Source organism: Pempheris klunzingeri, chromosome 6 (genome assembly GCF_042242105.1).
Source record: "Pempheris klunzingeri isolate RE-2024b chromosome 6, fPemKlu1.hap1, whole genome shotgun sequence".
Classification (NCBI taxonomy): Eukaryota; Metazoa; Chordata; class Actinopteri; order Acropomatiformes; family Pempheridae; genus Pempheris; species Pempheris klunzingeri.
In genome coordinates this window covers 6,362,565-6,387,498 of record NC_092017.1, presented here as the reverse complement: position 1 = coordinate 6,387,498, position 24,934 = coordinate 6,362,565, and the positions used below count along the sequence as shown (strand labels likewise).

General features: G+C 42.9%; 1 protein-coding gene across 6 annotated transcripts in view; it reads right to left on the bottom strand.

The window, feature by feature from the left end:
- Nucleotides 1-24,934, bottom strand: part of tp63 (tumor protein p63) — a 31,072-nt gene that overhangs the window by 5,258 nt on the left and 880 nt on the right. For 2 of the 6 annotated variants that reach the window (XM_070831724.1, XM_070831726.1), the window contains exons 1-8: nt 14,837-14,987; nt 9,895-10,152; nt 2,391-2,577; nt 2,169-2,284; nt 1,189-1,298; nt 951-1,087; nt 649-731; nt 426-550 (exon numbers count right to left, since the gene is read on the bottom strand). In XM_070831724.1, coding sequence (XP_070687825.1) covers nt 426-550; nt 649-731; nt 951-1,087; nt 1,189-1,298; nt 2,169-2,284; nt 2,391-2,577; nt 9,895-10,152; nt 14,837-14,878 — 1,058 coding nt within the window. In that variant the 5' untranslated portion in view covers nt 14,879-14,987. Of the gene's footprint in view, nt 1-425; nt 551-648; nt 732-950; nt 1,088-1,188; nt 1,299-2,168; nt 2,285-2,390; nt 2,578-9,894; nt 10,153-14,836; nt 14,988-20,749; nt 20,880-21,033; nt 21,169-24,934 lie in introns of those variants that run through there. The other 4 variants (XM_070831725.1, XM_070831727.1, XM_070831722.1 and 1 more) reach the window with 3 other exon arrangements.

Below are 24,934 nucleotides of genomic sequence, written 5' to 3'. Positions count from 1 at the left end.
AAAGAAAACAGCTCTACCTGATGCAAGGCTCACCCTCCAAGCTGCCAGAACTGAGCACATTGTAGGCAAACTGAGTAACAGTCATCTAGGAGCCCTTAGAGTCAGTGTTCGCTTGATAACTGCAGTCACAGCAGCAATAAATACAATCAAGAAATCTCATGCAGAGCATTTAGCACTGGTCACTCCTGTTAAGTCAGTTAAATCACTGCAGTCTATTCCAAACCAAAACAGTTTCATCCAAAAAAGGTTGTTTGAGCAAACAAGCAATTGAGTGAGAATGGGATCAATGGTGCAGAGCTAAAGAAACAGCACAGGGAGCCCACTTGAACTGGAGGGTGAACCTTGCAAGTAATGTAGTCTGTCTTTCCTCATGTGCCTGAGAACAAATGAGCATTACGTAGTTATGAACCTGAACAGGTACTCACTGTTTCTGAAGGAGGTTCTGCTGCTGCTGCCTGTACGACTCTATAGTGTGCTGCGGCAGAAACTGCATGAGTTCCAGAGACTCTTTGATTTTTACCAAAATCTCATAAATTTCACGGCCTTTGATCTGTGAGAGAAGGAAAGACAGGTAGAGGTCAGTAAGCAGCTCGGCCACACTCAGAGCGGTGTTTTAAAGCAACGCCATGACACAGCAAAGCAACTTACAGGCAAACAAAACACCTCCTCATCTGTAGATCTTCTCTTCTTGATGGTGGACATCTGTATGCCGTGGGAGACCTGGCGGAAGGCTGCAGAGAGAAGAGGAAAGTGTGAGCACAAAGTGTGGTAGGGTGCTGACAGTCAGCCTCAGCCAGAGCAGGCAGGGAACCAAGCCGGGGAGGAGTGAGAGCGCGGCGGAGAGCATTCACTGAGGTGTTAGCGAGTGCAGTGGTCGAGTCCTCGACACTGGCAGCATGCCAGGTGAGCCCAAAGCTCGTCAGCCCGTCACCAGCCCCGGCCCTACTTACGGCGCTTCGTACCCTCACTGCTCTTTGTGGCGTCCGTTACATGCTGCTTGCGGATGCTGTCCTCGTCTGCCTTTCGGTCTCGGCCTGGGCAGGCGCAGATCCTGGCCTCGAAGCAGCGGCGGCCTAATACCTGACCACTGGGAGAAGACAGGGACACACAGCAGGTCAGAAACAGTCGGCGACTCAACTGGAGGCCCGACAGGTGATGACTGAGGATGCCAATGACGGCGTGTCTTACTCTCTGGTTTCCAGGGTGACAATGATGAGAATTGGGCGTCTGTTCATTCCACCCACACAGCTCGAGTTGCACATGAAGTTGTACAAAATTGTAGTAAACTCCGTCCCCACCTGAGAAAGGGGAATGACACTGAGGGTGAGTTACATCACTGGGTGACACTGAGAGTTTCACCTCACTCGCACAGCCATCGACTGTACAAGGCAGCTCTGTAGACAGTCTGCTTCATGTGCTTCACTTTTGGCTTTAGTCACACTTTGGACTGAATTCTTTTGAGTTCCACTTTTATAGAAATGGTTGTACTTTTATTTAACTTTTTGGGTCTTTCCTTTCATCACATTTATCTAAAATGTCCAAAGACTTATGATTCCAGCCATGGACAACCCAGTCCCTTTATTCCCTTCAGCCAGATTTAGCTCATAAAATTCACAAAAAGTAGAGGAGGTAAAAAGAAAAGTGGTTTTGAGTGGAGAGACTTTTTCTGTCAATTACAGCTGCACAGTGGACTATAATCTAATATCTAGCCTACTTTAAATACAAAAAGATTTTTGAACGCTGTTTAAACGCCACAGCTGCTGGAGTGTGGTTGCCAATGTGTCGCCATCATCATATCAGGGACCTTGCTGTGGCTGTGAGTTACTGGCCAAATAGATGAAATCATATTGTAAATACAAGTGACACTGCCTTCTAAAAAGGAGTTACAGCTTTTAAAGATGTACTTATTTCATAACTTGTCAAATGAGCTCCAGAGTTTAAAATAAAGCAGTGACAAGCAGCTATGTGTCCTGGTGCAGAGAGATGAAGCCGTGTTGATACTGAGGGGCTTTGGGGGACAGTGGTTGCTACGTGTCAGGGCTGAGAGGCTGGACATGAGGCCAGGCTCTCACACTGTCACTGCGCTATCTGTCAGTGCAACCGGAGGTGGTGAGGCGCCGCTGACAGGGCGTTCAGCCGGCCTCGCTCTGTGATGACAGACAGCTCACCTGGGGAGGTTCGTAAGGAACTAAAACGCTCTGTCTCCCAGTGATGGAGTCCTCCACGTACTGGGCGTGGTTGTTTCCCTCCACGCGAATCAGGTGGCTCGGAGGAGCGATCTGGCCTGGAAGCAACATAACTCGTGTCATTAAATGTCGACAGCAAGCAGTGACCACTGACAGGAAACACCAGAGACGATCTGTTTTCTTGAATGAATTAAAGGAACTGACCGTCGTTGAACTCGCGGCTTAGCTCGTGGTTCGGGCAGCGCTTCACCACTTCAGTCACGTGTTCGGCTTTCTTGTAAACGGGCATGGCTCTGATAACGGCGCCCTGTGGTGGGTTGGTCAGGACTTTGATCTGAATGGGACATGTCTTAGCAATTTGGCAGTACAGCTTCTTGAGTTCTGTGGAGTACTGGAAAAGAGAAAAACAAGACAAAAGGCAGACACATTACATATAACAGTGCTGATAGAATGATAAAGGTAACAGTATTTGCTGCCAATACTTTGTAAGCAATATGTTCTGAGGTTTTGAAAAATAAAAGCACAGATCGATCTGTGTAACACCTGTTGCCTGAACTGAGCACTTCTGGTTTCCCCTGAAGCAAAAAACGGGTTAAAGACAAGACTGTGATTATGACCTACTTAAAAAAACACACACACAAGTTTTGGTGCTGTGTGTGTGTACTGGGCAACCTCAAAGATGTCTCATGGAGAGCCTCTGGGACTTCCGAGGAGCGCCATAAAATGGACCCCTCCAGCAGCAATTAAACTGGGCCTGGCTTTCATCTTCAAGGGAGGAGTATTCTGCTGAAGCCTGTGATGGCCACTCATCACACAGACGGGGCTTCTGAGGAGGCTGGCGAGCTAACGCTGCACAAGGTTGAGTGCGATTTTCCTTGTGGGACTGGCTGAAAATGACTCAGTTGAGCAGGAACGAAGGAGGAGTCACAGCAGTTAAGAAGCTCTGTCTATTGATTGCTGGCAAAACGCTCACACACACTGGCTCGCACTCAAGCCTGTGAGCAGGAGTGATGAATAATGGATGTACCTTGATCCCTGGCACTGTTAGAATTGATAATCAGTAAGCCATCAGAAAGACTGAATTGTTACTAATAGGCATAACCCAACTGTGTAAACAAACCATTCAAATCACTGCTGTGTTAGCACAGCTTTAAATCCTCTATGTGCTGCAGACACTGGTTGGAGGGAGTGGAGGTGGAGGTGGAGGGGGAAATTTTCCTGTCAGGTTCATTTCTGAGCGAAGAAAAGTGAACATTGTGAAAACCGCTTGGGGCTGTGTTCGAGAACAATGCAACACAAAAATTCCACCTTTATTAAGTGCGGTTCATAAGAAAAGGAGCTCGTCCCGGTAACCGGCTGCGCTGACTTTATATATTACACAAGCTTGGCACGGCACGGACAATTTCTACTGTGCTCCCCAGGCACAACCTTTCCTTTCATCAGGACCAACCCAAAACAGCACCTTCTCATCTCTCCTTCAGTACTCGCGCTCGCAAACATTACTGCTGTGCATCTCACCCAGACATGGAATCCACTAATAAAGGCGAGTTAATAATAACCCAAAATTCTCAGCTCTGCTCCTTTCCTCAAGTGACCTCATTATAAACTGTTCATGCACCGTATGAACTGACACAACACCACACAGTGCTGCTAATGCTCGCTGCCAGAATGTCAATATTAAATGTTAAAGCAGACAGTGGGGTTATAAAAGTAACATCAGTCTTCTGATTTGCCATTTGTGTATAAATACATCAAGTTAACATGATACACGGACTGATGAGAACACTTGGAGCTCTGGGACATGTACGTCAACACAGTGACTGAACTGATGCTTCCTTAAAATCAAAGCTGCTTTCCAAAATGTCCTCCAAGGGGAAAAGAAAGCCGAAGATGAATGGATGAATGGTTGTAGCTGTCCCCTAACCTGATACTCCCCGTACGCCTCTGTCAATCAGCTAAATGAGGTGGAGAAGCCGAGCAGAGGGACAGGGGGAAAAAGAGCAAAGGAGAAAGAGAGAGCAGCAAATTAAGAGGCGAAGAGAAAGAGAGATGTGCTGTGTAAAGGGTCAGTACGTAGTGTTTTGAATAATTACAGGGTGCTGGTTTTGTGTAGCTGAAGGCAAAAACAACACACCTAAGATCTAATCAGAGATGTTTGAGGCAGAAAACTTGAGTTTGTTTAGATCATATCCTACTGTCTTAAACCTCCGCAAACACACCAGAGAGCCATCCCAGCCCTGAAGCTACAAACTTTAACCACACAACTATGTGCTGCTGGTGCTGTGTTTGCTCAGCAGTGAGAGCAGGAGCTGCTGCTGATTGCTGAAAGCGGCGCCCGGGCTAAAGCTAACAGTGTTCAGGGTGGAGGACAGCCAGTTGACTGATGGGATTCAGTGGCTCACACAGGGTGCGGCGCTCAGGTGTTAACATGTAATTATGAGCCTTTCATTGGTCACAATGAGAATTGCACAGCCAAGGAACAAACGGCGCACATTACTGAGAGCTGCTTAATCACAATCATTTGAAAGAAAACTTCTCCAAGTGTTTGCAAAAGAAGCACACGTGACATATCGCTTTCAACTGACACACGTGGCAGTAAGGCGGAAAAAAATAATGAATGATCCTGAGTTTAAAAAGCAGCCTGCTCTGACTGCTGCTGGACAGAAAAGAAACGACACTCTCTGGCCTGCCTGCAACTTGTAAGCTGGTGTGATTATGAAAATATGTTCTTATAATAATCTGACTGAATGCAACATACAATTTGTTCTGATGCTTGTACAGTGCTGCATGTGTGCAATTACTTTCTAACACATGCAACACAAACACACACTTCCCGTGCAGCGCAGGTTGAGGCAGGCCCACAGCTGTAGCGTTCTTTTCTCCCTGACAGGCGCTGCGGGCGCATGCAGAAGTCAAGTCCTGACAAACATCAGTCCTTAAACAAGCACTGTTTGGCGCCTCTGGTCTTGTCTTCTTCATACCTGACATGTCATGTCATGCCTAAAGCTTCTCCCAAACCTGTTTAATTCAACAATAACGTGAAGGAGTTTTTTTTTTACTCTTCTCTGGAGCAGAAGTAAAACACCTGCTTCTTAGAAGAAAATTAATGTGTGGTAAAATGTCAAGTTTTACGGGATAATTACCTTTCTCTATACTTTATTCTTAAAAAGGTAATGTTACATTTTAGTCATCAGCACCAATCTTGACCACACAATCCCAGTGATGACACCTGTCCCAAGACAAACCTGTACACTGACATGAGGCATCGTGTTTATGTAGCTGCCGTTGAAAGAGTCCAATATGCATCTGTCAATCTTGGGTTTAGCCAATCGAACCCTCGCCTCCAACAGAGGACTACAGCCAATAATAACAGGGCACCAGGTGGGGAGACATTAGAACAAAAACCTTATTTTTTCTTTAATTCTTTTCAAATGCAGAAACTTATTCTAAAACCTATGTTTGATCTACTTATCCTTCCAGTAAGCATTAAAGCTGAAACCATGTTTGTGCTACTCTGACGTTTATTCGTCACACAACAGTGTTTTCTTTGTAGAGAGTTCCCACAAATTCAGTGATGGTTTGGTTAGTTCTCCTGATGACAGACTAATATCCTTTTTTGTATTTATATAGCTACAGATCCTGTCTTCTGTTGAGGTAAATCGCTGCAGGTATCTGTGCAGTGTTGTTTGTTAGTGGTAAAAAAAAAAAAAAGCATCTTGTAATCTAAACTGTAGGAGAATGGGCTTTTCCACACCGATTATGGAGAAATCCCATAGCCCATATCATAAAAACCTTTTCAACTCTGCTTTTTTAAAAAAAAAAAAAAATCCCCTCTACCTTTTCCCATCTGTAGCTTTCAGGGCTTGTCTCCCTGTGATGGGGCGAGTCGTGACAAGCTTCTTGACACAAACAAGTCTCAGCCCCATCTCGTGAGGCGTGGGACGGGCCCGCAGATGTTCCAGGGGCAAGCTGAGTCTTGCTGCCTTTCGCTAGAACACTCTTCTCTTTGAGCATTCAAGGGCTCTCCTCCTCCTCCGGCGCAATGTGAGATGCAGCCATCAAGCTTAACTCTCTCAAAAAGACGGAGCCCACTCCAGGAGCACAGGGTTCAGGAAAGAGGCACATAGTATTTACACAAGTATTATCTACAGGCCCTCAATCCATTACTGTAATCCCCCCCAGCTCTGCAGTGCCCCAGTGATAGCCCAAACCATGACATTCCTCTCCTTTGACTACTATATGAGGTGGCAGTTAATACACAGGGCAAACACAACCAATCTTTGGCCTCACAATAGTTGCATCAGTAGCCAACAATGGCTGCCTCATTTGCGACACTCCATTAATTTAGTAAAGCAAAGAAGATAAAAACATCTCCACCCCGTGTATTCGTTTGACCTGGACAAATGTTGTTTTTTTTAAACTAAATGACAAAAGGGAGAGCCCCATGAGGACTACAGGAGAGCCAACAAGGAAACAGTGTGGGAGCAGTTCTGGGAAATGTTGACGTGTTGCACCTTTGTGCTTCTGTGTGTGTGTGTGTGTGTGTGTCACAGTCATCCTAGACAGGAAGAGGTTAAGGTGTGGGTTGGGGATTAGGTGTGTCTCCATAAGAACAGTCATCAAAAAGCACAGTACACAGTCCACTAAGTCTCGTGGAAGATCCCACAGGCCTTCAAAAAGGGGCCATTAGTGGATCTATGTGCAGAGCAAAGCTGTGGTGGTGACATCTTCAGTGGCTCTCTGCCATCAGTCCATCAGTCCAGCAGTTGAGCTATTGGGCTGAGATTACGAGAGCTTTGCGAAAGATCTCCTGAGATCAGGTGAGGGAGCTTCCTCCGCCATGAGAACCAACGCTCTAATCACTATTCTTTAGAATCAGAGGAGACCTGGGGGGAGATGACCCTCTGTATGAAGGACTCAGCAGCAGCACAACAAAATGACCAAAACTGTGACAAAAACTCTTTGGTAGGATTAAGTTCTTTAGTGAATCACACACCAACATTTAACCCCGCCATTACATCGGAGACTATTAACATGTTGTTTCACGGTTTTTAGATGGACTGTTGTGAACCTATACAATAATTTTCTAGTTTTCAGACCTGAACGAGCCTATTTTCATAATAATTGAAAAATAATTACCTCCACCTAAGCGGGTTAGCTGCGTCATTCAGTAAATGTTGGACGCAGGTTGGTAACGTGACACTTCATTTTTTTTTATTCTATTGCTATATTTTTAGCTCTCAGTGTTAAGCTTCATTGATTGCTTCACATAGAAAAATGTAAAGCAAAAATAGATAAATCTCTACCTTTCCGTTTAGTTTTATCACTTAAATTAGTAAACATAAAGCTTAGGCTTCAGGGAGAGATATATACTTTACTCAGTACGGTGATAATAAGTAACAGTCCACTACTGTTCCACGTTAAGTCAGACCAATCCAACCAGTCTTGCATCATGTGTTATGACTGTGGGACACACAGTCTGTTGTTCTACTTGTGTCTATGGTGGGGATGTGCTATGGGGCGTGCCTCTCACAAACCACACTTGTAACCTCCTCACAGTTGCACAGCAGAAAAACACTTTTGTTTTTGGACTGCGAAAATGAGAGGGATGAGCGAGGAGGTGTGGGAATTGGGTAAATGTCACAGTCCCACAATGAGGTGAGACTGCTGAGCACTCCCCGAGTTCAGCCTGTTTGCTCGGAAGGCACAGTCCAATAAATTCACTGTGTTACACTACAGCAGGTTTTTACAACAGTCCCTTTGGACAAATCTGACAATCTTACCCAGTGATCGACCATTTTAAAGACCAAAGTTGTCATTTGTAAATACTTTTTTGTAATGCAGGTCCATTATGTAACTGGCAACATGTCACACATAGCAGAAAAAGCAGCCATATGGTAAATGGTAAATGGTCTGTATTTGTATAGCGCCTTTCTAGTTATTTCAACTACTCAAAGCGCTTTACATGACATCCTCATTCACCCATTCACACATCAATCATACAGGAGAAATGTAATTTGGAGGAGACTATTCTTTCATACTCATTCACACTCTGAAGCCATGCTTCAGGAGCAAGTTGGGGTTCAGTGTCTTGCTCAAGGACACTTCGACATGTTGACCCATAGGAGCTGGGGATCGAACCCCCGACCCACTGAGGGACGACCCACTCTACCACTGAGCCACAGCCGCCCGTGACTGACATCTTTGAATTTTTATCTTAAATGCAAACAAGGAGAAAGCACTCTCTGAAGGGGACATCTCTGTCACCTTCGATGTCCGCTAGGGTGCATTAATACACCGAACTTGCGGTGCTGTTACAGCAACGGCACACAGCAGCGCAGATTAGACACACAAACAACTGAGCAGGTGGGGCTCTGATGCAACAGCTGTCCCTCGGCCCTGTCATGTGTAATGACAGGGCCGAGAGAGCTGGTTGTGTAGGTTTACGGAGCATCACATGGTGACATCTAGCTGCACAGGACATCACCACACCTGGACCAACTGTTTAGCCATTTAGCCATTTACCTCTGTCATTAACAAACTCCCTGTGAAATCTGCCCACGTTGGGAGTTAATTTGAGTTTGAACATGACAGGTGATGGTATATTTGAGGAGTATAGAGTGCAATATATGTGTAGTTTTTAACATCCATCCACGGTATTTATACATCTAGGATGACATCCCAAAGATAAGACTTTGGTTAATGTGATCGTCTCCTGACAGCCTACATAGTGAGATCATGCTGCTTTAGTTTTCTCATTAAGTGAAATGAAAAGCCTGAACCTCAGCAAGAAATGCCTGGGGATCAGTCGTGATTTGCAGCTATAGATCTCGAGCAACATTCTTCCTTGCCAGATGTAGTTGTGCAATGCAGCATTCAAATACTGCGCACTAAAATGTGCCTAGAGCAGAGATGGTCAGATAAGGAGCTCCGGTTAGAAGCATCTCCTTAACCTCTACCCTGACAAATCGATGCCTCACATGATGACCTGTTCTGATGAAAGCTAGTGCGTCAGTGTGTCTCTGTGGAGCATGGTCTATCACTCAGTATGAAACAGTTTACTCACAGAATAAACAACAGCAGTTCAAGCCACTCACAGTATGTCAGGATTGGCAACTTACCTGGAACTGTCCTGTAGAGACATGACAGTGTGCCAGTGGATGAGACTCACGGGAGATATGTATGTTTTTTTGTTTTTTTTTTATCTTTGTTAAACAAATATTTCAACATTCTACACTTAAACACTTATTTGCTATCATGCTCAGAGTTAGATGAGAAGATCAGTTATGTCTGTAGGTCAAATATGGCATCTGTTCCGCCAAGACAGAGTTGCATTGTCATTTATACATTCTTGTTTTTGTACATTTTAAAGAAGCAAGATACAAGAGGTAAATAAATTAGCATTTTAGATGCTGATAGGAGGATTTTGCTACTTTTGGATAGAGCCATACTAGGTGTTTGCCCGTTTCCAGTCTTTACACTGGCTACTCGCTGTAGCCTTATACTTAATGGACAGATATGGAAAAGTGATTATGTGCATTTCCCAGAATTTTGATCTATTCCTTAAAAAAACTGTTCACTCTTTACTATCCAGGACAGTAAGCAGATACCTATATAAGATGTTCTGCAAATACTTCTTGGCCATGAGCTAGATTCACTCTAACTTTAAGCAGACGGCACAAGTTGCTCTGGTGAATAAGTGTCTTACCGTCCAGGTGGCAGACTTTGCGGTGCTTGACTGCTGGAAGGACACATCAAAGGTGTGGGGCCCAGCATAATCTGTGTTGGATGGGATGGCCGGTGAGGGAGAGAGGGCATCGAAGGTGGAGCTGGGCTGGGCATAGGGTGACGGGGCCGTCACGTTGTTCTGTGCATGGTCGTTGTTGTAGGGGCTGGTGGAGGTTGAGCCACCATTTTGAATGTTCTGATCCATGCTGTTCAGGAGCCCCAGATTTGTATACTGTGACTGGAGACAAAATAGAGGGGATGGGTGAGAGGGAAGCAAGAGACGAAGGAATCATTATAGGAAAATTTCAAGGTGCGTCATCAGTCTGGCGGAAAGAAAACAGATAAAAATGAAGAAAAATCTTGACCATATAGACAAATTGTTAAGAGAGTGAACATTTAAAGACTAACAAGAGCTGGTCTGTCACCTATTAGATTCAATAGAGAACATGATAAAACTTTTCAAGAATTAATTTAGAGCAACCGGTGTTGTACTTTTAAATTACACCATGATACAGTTGTTAGATTACTACATATTTTTACATTTTACCCTAAACTACCACAAACTATTGGGTAAAATGATCTATGAGTCCTGATTCACCATTAAAAAGGTGAAACTAATCACAGAATATTGGATGTCAAGTGACGACTGAAGGTGGTGAAGGCTCACAACACCCGAAGAAAGCATGTTACAGGAAGTGGAGATCTTGTTTCAAAGAAAAAAAGCTCCCTGGTACAGCAAACATAAACCATCTTTCCTTCAGTTGTGTTTATGGTCTATGGTCTTTCTTTCTAACCAACTTGTTAACACTCTACATGGTAGAAAAATAACATTAGATTTTATAATTCGATCACTCAAATTACCAGCCGAGCCTTGCTTTTGGATCACTGCAAGCTGCACTACCTCGCCTTCAGATTCCCTTTTCCACAGCCACAACTATTCAGACGGGAGGAATGGAATTAAAATATCAGCCTTTAAACAGGTTGGAGAATACACCTGGGTCAAAGCCAGACCCTTCTTTCCTGCTTGCTCTGCTTGCCATTCACCCCATGCCTTTCCATTTATAAATGGCACATTCCTGGATGAGGTGCCATGGCTCTCGCTCTTTAGACAGCCATTAATCTCTCTAGGGCCTCTTGTTTATTTCAAGCACGGCTGACCACAGCTGTCCGGCTCACACCCATTGCACTGCCAGGTGTTAGCGGTGTGCCAGATGACCAACAAAACACAGACTAGGTAGGTTATATAACTATTAATGAAGGCAGCGAAGCTGATTCATTACGTACAGATCCACAGGCTTACACAGTCAGACAGACACACCTGAGAGAGGTCATTCGAGTCAACCTCAGCATACTTGTGCAACAGCGCCACAGGGTAGCTAGCTGTTTGTATGAGGGTCAGTGTGTGTGCGGCACAAGGCAGCTTAACCCCCCGGAAACAATGACACCAGGGCTTCTAAGAGCTTGTCTGGAGAACAATTATGCTGGGCATGCAGGTGTTAAGAGACAAGTGTTTTGTGAATGGGACACACACACACACACACACACACACACACACACACACTCAGAAAGAAAGAAAACTCCTTTCTGGTGGAGACCCTCCAGCCTTTAGCAGGGGGAGGCTTCCCCAAACACACGCTCCCTTACAATGGGCTAATTACACACATGTATTAAAAGGTTTAAAGTGAATGGGCTCAAGAATAGCCCTGACCTAAGAGGAGGAAAAATCTGTTCAAACTAAAAATAAGAGGCTTTTCAGTTACTCAAGATTTTTTTTTCAGCCCACGTGAATAAAAAGAAGGAAAAGGCTCCCTCCTTTCCATGACGAACAGGGTGACACAATTTCCTGTTCCACCAGTGTATTCCCGTATGTGAGGAGTCAGCAATCGTGATATCAGAGGGATTCTTTTGAACTGTGGCGCAATTCAATGCGGTGGCAACGAGGTGCTCAGCCATTCAGAGATGACACAGCCTCCCCCAGTACCTGACGCTGGCAGCTGCAAAGGTGGAAGTGACAGGCACAAATTATCAATGCCTAATTATTATTCTGAAGAGAAGGTTGATGCTGGCCAGAGACCAAACACAGATAAAAGAAAGTAGATAAGGCTGAATCCCTGACATAGAATACTTTACATTAAATACAGGGCCCGGATAATGCCTGTCATGGTCTCAATGAATATCAGGATCAAAGATGAGGATAAAGCCATAATTGACCAGATAGTGAAGCCCAGCCAGTGAGTCTCACCTAGACTCATCATGTTTTAATGTTTAATTGACTGGAAGTGATGTATCAGCCTTTAAAAAGGCTGTGCGGGGGAGTTTCAGGCCTTCGTTTCCTTTCATCAGATCTTATTCCACTGTAATACAGCAACCGTTTAATAACCGCTCTAGCTGCTCTTAAAAATTCCTTCTGTTTATAGCCAAGGCTGTGTTTAGGCCTTTGGGATGTCAGGCTGCTAAGCAGGAACACGGTAAATCAGCAGCCTTGACATCCTCGGCAGCCTTTAATAAAGGTTTCACTGTCTGTTTGAGGCCTTCAAGCTCTTTTCTTTGTCTGAGATAAATGCTGTGGTAAGCACTTCAGGCAAACAGGAAAAGGAGACCGCTGACCTTCAGAGTGATGGCCTGCAGATTATGATGGAGGAATCTGAATTATCCAGAATACATGTCAAAGACATTGCAAGTGTGTTGGCTAAAGCCACCAAAGTGACATTTGGTATGGCACACTGACACATTTAAGTTATTTCTAGTGCCATGGTTATTGCTCGGCCAGTGGGCAAATTAATGTCTTGTTTTGAACATGTCTTATTAGTAGGTTCAACAAATATCATTATATTCATATATTATTGCTCTAATCGTGAGTGTGCAGTGAGAGGAGCCTCTGCACTCCCGTCAAAACATGAAGGTCTGCGAGGTCTCTGTCAGTTCATTGGTTATGACGGTTGTTTCTGATTTTTACTTTGGGTGTCTTTAGCAACACCATCATAAGGTACCAAAGAATCTGTGATTTCTGTAAAATTGTTGCCCCACTGCAAATACAACATTTCCTCAATAAACACATGACGTGGCGTTCGTGCATAAACTGTAAAATTGCGATAACAGTGTATTGCTGAACAAACACAGATTCACCTACTAGGTGGTCACAGAGTGTAAGCAGTGATAAGCACTAGCGGGGAGGCCCAGTAGATGACAGGAACCAGAGCAGAGCAGACCTGGCCTGAGGGGGGAATAGCTCCCATTCCAGCCTCTCTGGTGACCTGCTCCTTGTACCCTGGGCCGGCATATAAGAGCATCTAGGGGACTGTGATGAGCGACCACAGGGGAGGGAGGCATTAAAGGCTCAGCAGGGTTGGGGGTTGAGGTGGGGCTGGGTGGGGGTCTATCTACACCTTATACCTGCTGGGGTGGGCAGAGCAGGTGATTGTATCTACATCAACACACCATTAAAGCAATTACGATCCTGGACTAAACAGCAGCGCCTGGCCAGCCACATTCTAATGGCTGCAGCGGCTCCCAGGAGACTGGGGACGGGGGAACCTGATACCTCACACACTGGAGGGACTGAGCTGGACACCACTTAAAGACCCCCTGCTCAACAGCTTAAAAGACAGTGACCTGACACACCTGCTATCTGCAACCTGCAATCTGAGAACCTATCACCGCTCACTTGCTCTACATTAAGTTTGGATGCAGGATTTGGTTGGTAAAAAAGAGAACAAGAAGCACAACACAACACAAAAGTTCACTAAAGACATTGGAAAAGAGGAAAAAAGAGAACAGATGCTGGCGATTCTGAAACTAAATGTATTCACATGCATTATTACAGACAAATGACTCTGTCCACGTCTGCCAATTTTCTGCTTGCTGTTGTACCATTATTCAATTGAATTGACGCGAAACCATAAAACTTCCAAAACCAGAATAACAAGAAAAAAATAAGTTGAAAGTAACTTTAGTACAAACGTCTTTTCATATTTAATTCACCTTAAATCACCCTTCAAGTGTTTAACATGTTAACCATCTGCAAACACAGATCCATTAATCATGACGCTCGCACTGTCAAAGTGAAAACTGGACACAGAATCTCTGATTTGTTTTCTTTCTACAGAGAGTTAATGAAGATTTATGCATACATTTTTTTTCAACCATCTTTATAGTTTGTTTAGAAGAACAGAAGAACATTTAATAAAAATCTAAGACCCCTTCGAGAAAGACACTCGAAGTATACGTGTAGAAAGAGAAAACTCCTCCAAAGTAACACTCCAATAATTTCTAATCATTAAAATAACCTTCAATATGGTATTTATCTTTTCCTTTTAATTTTTTATATTTTCCTGAGCTTTTTCACGAAAAAGAACAGAAGCTACTCATCACGGAAAACCAAAACCGCCCAAAGCCTTTTGGATGTCTGATTTTTCTAACACGTAAAACGCTGATTTGACAAAAACAATCAGACTCAAAGTAAATCACGTCAACTGACTAAATCCGAGCCCAGCCAGGTAGCAGCCATTTCACACGAAGGACATCCAGCATTCAAAGAGATTCTCCAGGTGTTTACATTCCCCTGCTCTCTGGACTGCCACACACACACACACACACACAGATGTGCACGCAAACACACACATACCCTTAAATGCAAAAACCATCTTCGTCTTAGTCTTAGTAAATAGACACAGGCTATTTATATTTTCTTGACTTAATCAGCACTAAATGCCTGGTTATACCAAAAAGTATCAGGTGGGAAATAATACACATGAATCCTAGATTTTGGACCATTTAGAACACTAACAATTTTTTTAGCCCCAAACGACAAGGCCTTTTACCCTCATGTGATAATTCACTAGTCCCATGGAGCTCTGGGGAGCCATATAAAGGAAGGGGAGCAATGGCTGAAGCCCCGTTAGCGGTCCCTCCGCTGGGCTTACCTCGCTGTAGGACGTGGTGGTCCCCGTCTCCAGGTACAACATGTTGGCGCTGAGATTGAGCAGAGCTGCTGCTGTTTGCTCCACTGGCTCCAGGGTTCCACAAATCTCTTTTTCTCACTCTAAGGGAGTGATGTGGACTACAGATAGAGAGTGGACAGGCAGAAGCTTCTATAGGAATCTATGGGATGGTCATATATACTGGGAAGAGAGGGGAGGGGTCTAAGGAGCTACCTGTCCAATACCTGAGTCCACACCCATCTCCTTGCTCTTCCTCTGAGGCATTGCAGGGCTCCTCAAAAGTTTAGCTGAGTAGAGAGTTACTATTGCGTCTTGGTAGCAGCACGTAATGTCGACCTCTACAAAACTGTTCAATTTCTTTACTTTCCTTTACAGCCCAAAATATGACAGTCCAGATAAAGTACGAAAAAATACAGAAACAATTGGGAAACAGCAAATAGTTTTCACCCTGTAACACTTTTATCTCAATGGTACAGCCCTTACGTAATTTCTACCAGTGAGCCGTGACTTAAAGTAACGCATTAACAACACTGATTTACTGCATCCTTCACCATATCCACAAGGCTAGATGTTAGGAAAAAAATCCAAATGGACAAATTTCATCAATGTGGAGGATAATTAGAAAGATTAACAAATAAATAAAAAACCCAATAGGCCAGCGAGCTCCAGAGTGAGAAGTGGTGTCTGGTGTTGGGAGAGTAAACCTATAGAAGCTAGTTAGCATAAGAATTGCTCCCCTCTGCGTCCCTTAAGCTATCCCAACGCAGCCCCCCAGAAACACAATGTGACTCCTGTAGATTGCTTGTATCTATCAGAGATGGCTGATGTAGATCTGTTTTGGAAACATGCACTGTGGCTCAGATACTGTAATGGTGGTGGTACTGAGCAGACTGGCTCTCTGCAAATGTGACAATTAAATTAAAACTCTCCCCATCAACTTAAGAGCAGTTTGGCTTCATGCATTTATTTTTTATATTTCTATTGAGGAGCCGAAATTGCAGCACTTCGGTCTAGCGGATTTTCGGTCAAAAAGACGTAATAAAAACATTTTACACTGTTGTACCTTACAGCAGCATGTTTTTGAACCAAAACCTGAAATGGTGGGTGCTATTAAATGTCACAGACCTCACAGAGCTATTTGTTAAACAAGCAAAAAATAAATTGGATCTCTGGGTTTGAAAACTCACAATTAAAGTAGGATCAGAATGTTCGATAATCAATTGCTAGAGAAATATGTTGTGGAGTAATACTGCAGACCGAGTGGATAGTGTTGCACTGATAGAGGACAAGGGAGGAGGCTGGTCACCAGGGCGCAAATCACTCCTGTTACTGCCTGGGGGCTAAAACTCCTGGCCTGTGGTCAGAATGATTTGAAAGCTGTCTGAAAACTATGACCTGAAGTCAGTGTCTCCAATCAGCAGCCACACCCTGCTCAGGCCCCGGGGCTACGAGCCTACAGGTCAGCCTGTCACAAAGGCAAATCAACACTTTAAAGACCACAATTCAATGGCCTCCCAAGCAACCCAGGCGTCAGTGAGGACCGAGCCAAACCTATTGAGCGTGATAATTAGTTCAGCTAAACAAACTTCTAATTATGTTAAAACAACATTGGCATCTGAAAAGCAGTTAGAGCACCCAGTGTTAGGGTGAGGCAGTAGTACAGCATAGAACGGTAGCTGTACTCAGTGTATCGGCTATATGATGCAGCTGAGACTCAGGCCACAATAAACTGCTGTGGGTTTGTAAATCAACATATAAATGACATGTTTTTCATACACAAGAACACAAGGAACCAAAAATAAAACCAAATCCAACATGATGCTTGTTTGCGGCACACAAATCATTCTCTCATTTTTGTGGATTATAGTTTGAGACGCTCAAAGCCAGTTACCTGGTAACATATTGCTTGTCTATCCGACACCTACAGAGTGCCGTCACATCTCTATTAACTGCATTCCCTCAGCTGCTCCAGCAGTGAGAAACTAAGAAGAGAGCTGGACCAGGCAGCAGCTAAAGATCTGCAGATCCAGGGGCTCAGACAAAAGAGGCTTTACCAAAGTTTGTCCTTTTGAAACAGCCTGTTCCTTAAGTCAGCTAGATTAGTTTAGTATCAAGTGTCAGGCTGCAGCGGCTGCTGGGGCACAGACACCTGCCCTGAAAGCAGCGTAAGCTCCCATCCACACTGACAGACGCAAGCAGTCAATGGAAACAGGGAGAGCATCACTTGGGTGGCAAAAACCCTCACAATCAGCTGCCACCAAATCCTGAAACACTCCTGTTTGAAAGAAATTAATTTAAGCTGCTTTCAGTAAAACGAATTTACCTACTGGACAAATGTAACTTTTGACAAACTAAGGGAACTTACTCAGCTGCAGGAGCCTGGTTCTAGTTTTAGTGTCTGAGGTCTAACAGTTTGACGTTCCAGCGGGCACAGATGCATCAGGGTGGAGAGTGGAGTGCTGAACATGGCTGTGTGTAAAACATAATGTCTGATGTTTGCTCATGTGGGGATTCTTGAATCCTTAATTTTGAATTCTTGAATCGTTGGGTCTCTTGATTAAAGAGTTTGGTCTAGACCTGCTCTTCATGGAGATAACACTATAATGAACTGGAGCTATATAAATAAACATAGATTGATTGATTGAAGCACAAGGTGCACACAATGCATGAACAGTGTTCTTCAGACTGCAGCAGAGCGCTGAGTGCAGCTCAGGAGCGGAGATAGGACATTTGTTTAATGGTGAAGTCTTAATGACAGAGGAGCAGAGGAATTAAATGCCACTCTATTTCCTTTTTGTTAAATATATATATATATATATATATATATATATATATATATATTCACATGAAAAACTTTACTATTTGTTTCAGTCTTTTCGCATGTCTGCTTTCCAACATCCTTTCAAACATCTATCACATGACAGGACATGTGTGTTGTTATACGCAAAAATGACACCACAAACAAAGCCACTGCTATTTAGCGTTTCAGCTCAGAAACAAATGAACCAAAATAAATATTCTAACCCATCATGGAAGATTGTTTTTTAATTTTAATGCCATTTATCAAGGTAAACCATGTTATCTGTAATACTGCTCTTTAAATGACGTCTTGCTTCAGAGCAAAATTCTAAAAACGTATAAGTCAACGACAGCGTATTTAATTTCAAAACTATTTCAAAACCTAATATTTTTATACTTTTTGTCCAACTGAATCTGTCTCCACCTAGTTTAATTCACATGCATGTTGAAAATCACGGAGTTAAAATCCAAAATTTAACAGAAATCAATATGGATAAGTGGTGTTTTACAAAAGACGTTTATGGGATTACTGCTGGAGGATTTATTCATGCACTCTCTCTCAAAGGGTGTGGCCTGCAAGCTTTTCAGTTGAACCTGCCATGATATCACACTGCTGTTTAAAGGTAGAGTTAAGCCCGGTCTAAGCTGTATGAAAGATGGAAGTAAAAAACCCAAGAGATAATAGGTAAGAGGGGTTCCAGTTGTTGCATCCCCACGTCCACAGTGAGACAAGGTCTCACACTCACTCACTGGCTCAGCGGTTATTCAAGTAGACCGTGGCAGCACTTCTTCCCTGGTACTACACCTTAAAAACACTTTTTAAGACCCACGCTGGAGGCAAACTGGTGGAGCATGACAAAAAACAAAAGCTTGTTATGCTATAATGCACAGGCTTACTTTGAATAAAATACAGTAAGAGTCCATGATGACTGATTAAAGTTGAGCTTGAAGTTGTGCTTCATGTTGCTCAACTTATCAAAAAACAATAAAACTAGTCTTTTAGTTTTAGAGGATGTGGTGATTCACAGACAAAGGCTATCTGATGCTGACATGCAGATTCTTTTCAGATGACAACATTAAGATTACATTTAAATTCTGTTAGATTGATCAGCTCCTTAGAAATTTAACTAGAGGGCAACTGCCATCACAAATACGAAACACGAGGTGGTGAAAAAAGTACGAATGACAAACACAAACATGTAATTAGATCTCAGGGAAGCCGGGTGTTGACTGAGCTACTCTGCTGGAAAGTTGTTTAAACTCTATCCTGTGCCTGACAAGGACCTCTGTCCCTCTGCTCAACGCTGCGTCTTCCACGCACAGCTGATCAGAGCTTTATCTGGGTGTAAAATCAGCTGTTTGGGGTAGGATATAGCATTTCTCCTGCCACTATTTCTGCTACATTCCTTCATGTTATTCTACCCTCTTCTTTCTCCTCTCCTCCCCCCTTGTTGCCACCCCCACCTCCACACAGAGAAGACACGTACTGATAGATGACAGCCGGGACCTCTGGTAGAGAGGCAGGTGCTGCGTTAAATTGTTGCCCTGCAGCTATAGAAAAAAATCCAGAAGAAAAAGGAATTTCAGATTAAACATAAACCCTACACAATACAAATAAGTCCCCCGGGGCACTAAACAGTGAGCTGCATTTTAATGACTCATGAAAGAGGCACACCTCCACATGGGTGGAGGAGTGGGGGGTAGGGTGAGGGTGGTTTTGCCCACCGCCTCTTTTCATCCAAACAGGCACTTGACTTGCTAATAACGATGGGGGCTTGGCAACTGGCAAGCCGCCATGGCAGCGAGGTCTCAGCAACACGCGGATGCTGCCCAAGTTGCTGGCGTGCCAATCACTGCACCACGCCCCTCTTTGGCGTGGAGGAGTGTGGGTGGGGGGGGGGGGTGGGGGGGCATTAATCACCAGTTCAAGAGAGCACAAGCCCCCTTGGGGGATGCGCAGGGTAACATTACTCAACTCCTTGAGCAAAATTTTTATTTGCTATTTTTTTCCACCCTGGCTGGACAACAGCATTCCTACACTGGGAGGGGAACGTGCACATCATCTCTCAGGAGGAGAACTGGCAGAGATATGTAACTCACTGCAGGTCAAACACAAGCGAGATCACACAGTGCATTGATTTATGTACATCTAACACCAAAATGTGCTTCACTTGACTGCACTGTAATGTGAATGTCTACTATCACAAGAAGCAACCTCACACCATGCTTCAACTCATTTAAGTCACAAACAAATAAAAAAAAAAATAAATAAAAAACACAGGAAACTCCAACGTCACTATCTGAAGCACAACATTAGGCATGTGACTGTCTAAATGCACATTCTACCATGAGCAGAGTTGCCTGTCTCAGAGGGGCCACCCAGGTCAAACACAGCTCAGGCTAAATGAGATAATATCATCACCTCACAGACAAAATCTCAGACAGATAAAGCAGTGTTGTTTACTGGCTGATGAACTGCTCTGCACCACTTGTTCACAACTGTCCTTGGAAAATTCCATCATTAATTTAAAAGTGAATATGAAACCTATGAACTGGAAGTCCCATCTACTCAGAATGAAAGTAATCTCAAAACAGTTCATTTATTTATGCGCCACAACACAAGTGTCCAAAATGACTAACAAACAAAAATCAAGTAAAATTTCAATTTCAGTTATGCAGAAATACACACGAATAGGCCAAATAAGTGCATTTAGTGTGACTTTACGTAATCATTTTTTTGTTTCAGAATGAACTGGTTAAGAGAGGACATAGCTTGGTTTCACAAGGCACACAAAATAGAGATATTGGTAAAACATCTATACTGTTTCTGTGAGGGGTACTGAGCTGGAGACTAGCGTTGCTGGAGCCAGAAAGGGCACTGCTTAAACCTAATTATTCCATAAACAAAGCAGATGCTCAGCTTAAATTGAAAAATGTGAATGAAAAAGTTCATACAATCATGAGCAGGTTATATAATTGTAAATATAGTTACATGTATTTATTCTATTTGTGCCTATGGGGGGTCTGGGGACTGCCAGTGGAAAAACAATAAAATTGAAATGAAGCTTTCCTCTAACAGGAACCCTACGTACTTACAGTTAGCATCGCTTCTGGCTCATGCATGGTAATGCAGTCCATACTGATCTGAATGGTGTTTTCTGTAGACCCATCTGTTGGACTGTCTCTGAAGTTCAGCTCAATGGGCTGGACTGAATGAACGGCAGATCTGAAACACAAGAGATGGGTAATGCTGAATAATTAAATAAATAGATAAATAAATATACACACATATACACATATACATATACATAGTGACTCCCGTCTGTGTATGTTTTTGCATTTACAGCACAGTGTTTGTTTAGTCTGTAGCAGTTGCTTACTGGTCCAGCATATCAAACAGTTGATTGAATACATCTTGGCTGAAAAGGTCGGTAGTCTGTGCGGACTGATTCTGGGACATAGTGGTGAGGAATGAGCTCTCTCTCCAGGACAAACGAGATGAAGGGTCCCTGAGTCTGCAAGGAGACAGAATCAGCCACCATCACATTCATTTTACTACTCACATTCCAAATTAGCAATACTTACTTTACTGTAGGCATTTTTGAGGAAGGCACAAGTATTTTAATAGGTAGTTTTTAAAGTTGCAGTGTCAGCAAACATTCAATATAAAAGTTGACGGCAGGGCTGAGATGTGGCCACCCAGCCAGCGGAGGAAGGGAGGAGGAGTCCTGCTGGCAGCCATTCATGAAGGGCACTTCCATTGTGAAGAAGTCAGCCTGCATAATACGGAATATTTGTACTACACATAATGGTGATTATGCACCATTCAGACGGAGGCACTTTGACCTGCTCCCTTGAAACATTACACCTGCTTCAGAGCTCAGCCTGCCATTGTTCCAGCTGAAGTGGCGCACGCTGCAGTCTGAGACAGGCGGAATTCCCCCCACAGTCTATATGATAGCACTGCTGCAACTTCTGGTATGTGTACAGCTGGACGGGCTTGGGGGGGTGGAGGAGACGGGGGGCCATAATCTGAAGCTGGCACTATTTTAGGTTTTGGAATTCCCCAACACTGCGTGATGAATGATATTAATACCTGACTTACAAACACAGGCATATCTAATGAAGCAAATCATTTCACTTATGCAGGAGCTACATGAGGGAATGCTGCCTTCAGAGTGAAGATTAATTGACTTTATAAACCCCAAAAATATAAAAAAAAAAAAAAATTAAAAAAAAAGGAGAGTAGCCATATCGATTATTCAGTTTGGACCAAATTGAAATATACAAATCAGTCTAGAAGCTTTGGTGAAGTGAGCGCTATGTGGAGGCTTTGACTGCTTAAGAGGAGCAATGATGTAAAACTAGTGGGAATTATGAACCTACATTACACTCCAGCTCGCCCTGTGCTAGAAACACCACATGGACATTCATTTTTACATCCTTTGTGGCTTGTCCATCAAACATGTCAAGCATATTGGTGAATTTATAAGTGATTATTGAAAGGAATAAAACATACAACTTTTTAAAAGCTAAATACACTCATAATAAATCTATGATTAGGTAAAACTAATGTGAAACAAAAACTATGCAATTAAAAACAGTTTGCATTGGAAAGTATTTCTGTAAATCAGCCATGATAGGAGACATTATTTGAATTAATTGGATGTCGGCTAACTTCTTTAGTGATGGACAGCAAGCTAGCATTAGTTAATTAGATAATTCATTGACAGTAGCAGTGGCAGCTAGGTTTGAGCTGTTTTATCAGCATTGGCAAATATAAGGAATAAAATATAAGTAATTACTGAGCTAAACTGAAGAGTTACGTTACTTAAGATGTAACTGTAGTAAGTTAGCCCAACTTCAGCTAACTGTTAACTAGCAAACAATCGGCCATTTTAGCTTGGTTCTCTTTGGCTAGCCTAGGTTTTATTTCTGTAAATGTCTGTCTTGCCTTGACGTCTCTCCGGCACAGTTAGCGGTCGCTGTGTCCGCCGGAGTTTATTTAAGCTACAAAGAGGTTGCAGCAGTAGAAACACTTTACTCTCAGTGTGAAGAGGTCAACTGACCCTGTCCCGTTGTCTCTCAGGCTGCCATCACGGCCTCCTTCACGGTTTCATTGTCATGGCAACAAGAGTCTCGCGGGAGCACAGGACTGATGGCGGCTGTTTTTTCATTTATAAAAACTAAAACAAGATGTTGCAGCACCAAACAATCTCTTTTTGTTTTCTATTAGTGATGTTCTGCGGAATTTATTATTATTTAATCTATTATTATTTTGGCAATCTAGCAGCTTGTCTTTTGTAATTAAATAGGCCTGCAAAAACGGGAAAGTATGTATATTTCTTTAATATTTATAATTTGTTGTATATTTTACTTTTTATTTTGTATATATACTTAAGATGTTACTGTATATCAGACTTTTCAGACCCTTTCAATTTTACCATGCTTTTCACAGTTTTCCTAAAGAGAAATTTTGTATAAGAAAGATTTACAGTATAAATATAGAACAGTATGAAAAGAGTAGAGAAACACAACAAAACAAGGTGGATGAAGTATAGAAAAACCAAATGGAGCGCATGTAGGTGATAATGGAGGAGGGATGATTAAGATGTGATCCATTCGATTTTGGGTCTGATTTTCCTTCAACTTTTTCACCTGTGAACTCATCACCTTCGCTGGGAGACTTCTGAACTTTGCGTCAGAGGATTGTCTGTTGGCCAGTCAGAATCCACATTATAATCATTAAAGTTGAACATCAAGTTACACGTGTACACCTATGTAGATCTATAAATACATGTCGGTACCATCATGCTGAAACTGTAACCTGCACCCACTCTTAAACATTTGTGCTCCGTGAGCTCCTTTTATTAAAACTCATTGAACAGCATTTAAACCAAGAGCGAGGCCACTTAACTATAATTATCATAATATGTCCCCTTTCACCTGCATGGACACTTCTATGGGCTGTATGACATTTTAATTGTTTAGACTTTGGTAGATTAGAATCTGGATGGAATGGAAAATCATGGCAAAATGAATGATAAATTCTTTATTGCACACATGGACACCCTATAGTGCAATTTTGGTTTGGTTAAAAAAAACACTTTGATCGATTTTTAACTCTCTTCTTAAAAATACTTGGCAGGTTTATTTGAAAAGCCTTTTCAGATACAGATGGTTTAACCCTGCTCTGGCTCTTGTTTGTCTGCTTTTGGGTGTCTGGTTACACTGAGAGTTTTGCAGTTAGCCTGAGGCGAAGGCTGTTCAGCATCCACTTAAAGACAGCGCAGCGCCTCCAGACGAGACTGGGCCAGAGGTCAGCACTAAACAGGGATGGCCATTGTCTCTTGGCAGGTTGGGCACACCGACCGATGAAAATGCAATCAAAACAAACAGCCCAGCCGATCGGGGCCCTTCTCCAGTGTCCTTATTAATCACTTGTTCAAAGGCCTAAGACCTTCTCCCCCTCATCTGTCAGCCCCGGCTGGAAGAGGGACATGACTGCAAAACAATAGAAAGCCCCAAAGTTTCTCCTCCTCTTATCCCCTTACTTTTATAGAAGTGAAACAGTCTGAAGTCAAATCCTCTGGGGCAAAAGGACAGCCACAAATTCCTCTAAGGTTTGGAATGCAAAGAAAATAAGTGAAGAGGAGAGAAATAGCGGACCAAAAAGGTACCTTGATACTCGCTGAATAAAATCTAAAAACTAACACTATAAAAAATTAATGCTACCGAAATGTTCCTCTCTCAAAAATAGATGAAAGCACCACTGGCAGCAGGTTTTATTTGAAAGCATCATATAATACGTTTGAAAAATGTAGCAGATCCAGTAAATGAACAGAATTTTAAGCCACAGAGGCTGAACTTTCTGTCTGATCAAAACACAAATCCTGATGATTTTAAAAACACGCAATTGTCAAACACAACTACAAGGACACTGAGACAAAGAGTTAAAAGAACACACAGTACATAATGGCTCTGTACACAGACGCAGATGCAAAGCGAGATGCAGGAAAAATGCACCAAATAACGTAAAAAAAAAAAAAAACATCATCATAAACATCAGGAGAAAACGGTGAGAGAGATAAATATACATAAGTATTACATATATTTTTAATAATTTGAAGTGTGTGATGGTGAGTGAACTCAATACGTCTTAATGTTTAAACATTCAGTGATGATGTGGTCCAGTGACCTGATTTGCACAGAAAGCCTTCAGTGTTCATTATATCAGAACTGAGAGTTAATGTAACACGGCTGACTTTGCTTGATATTGAT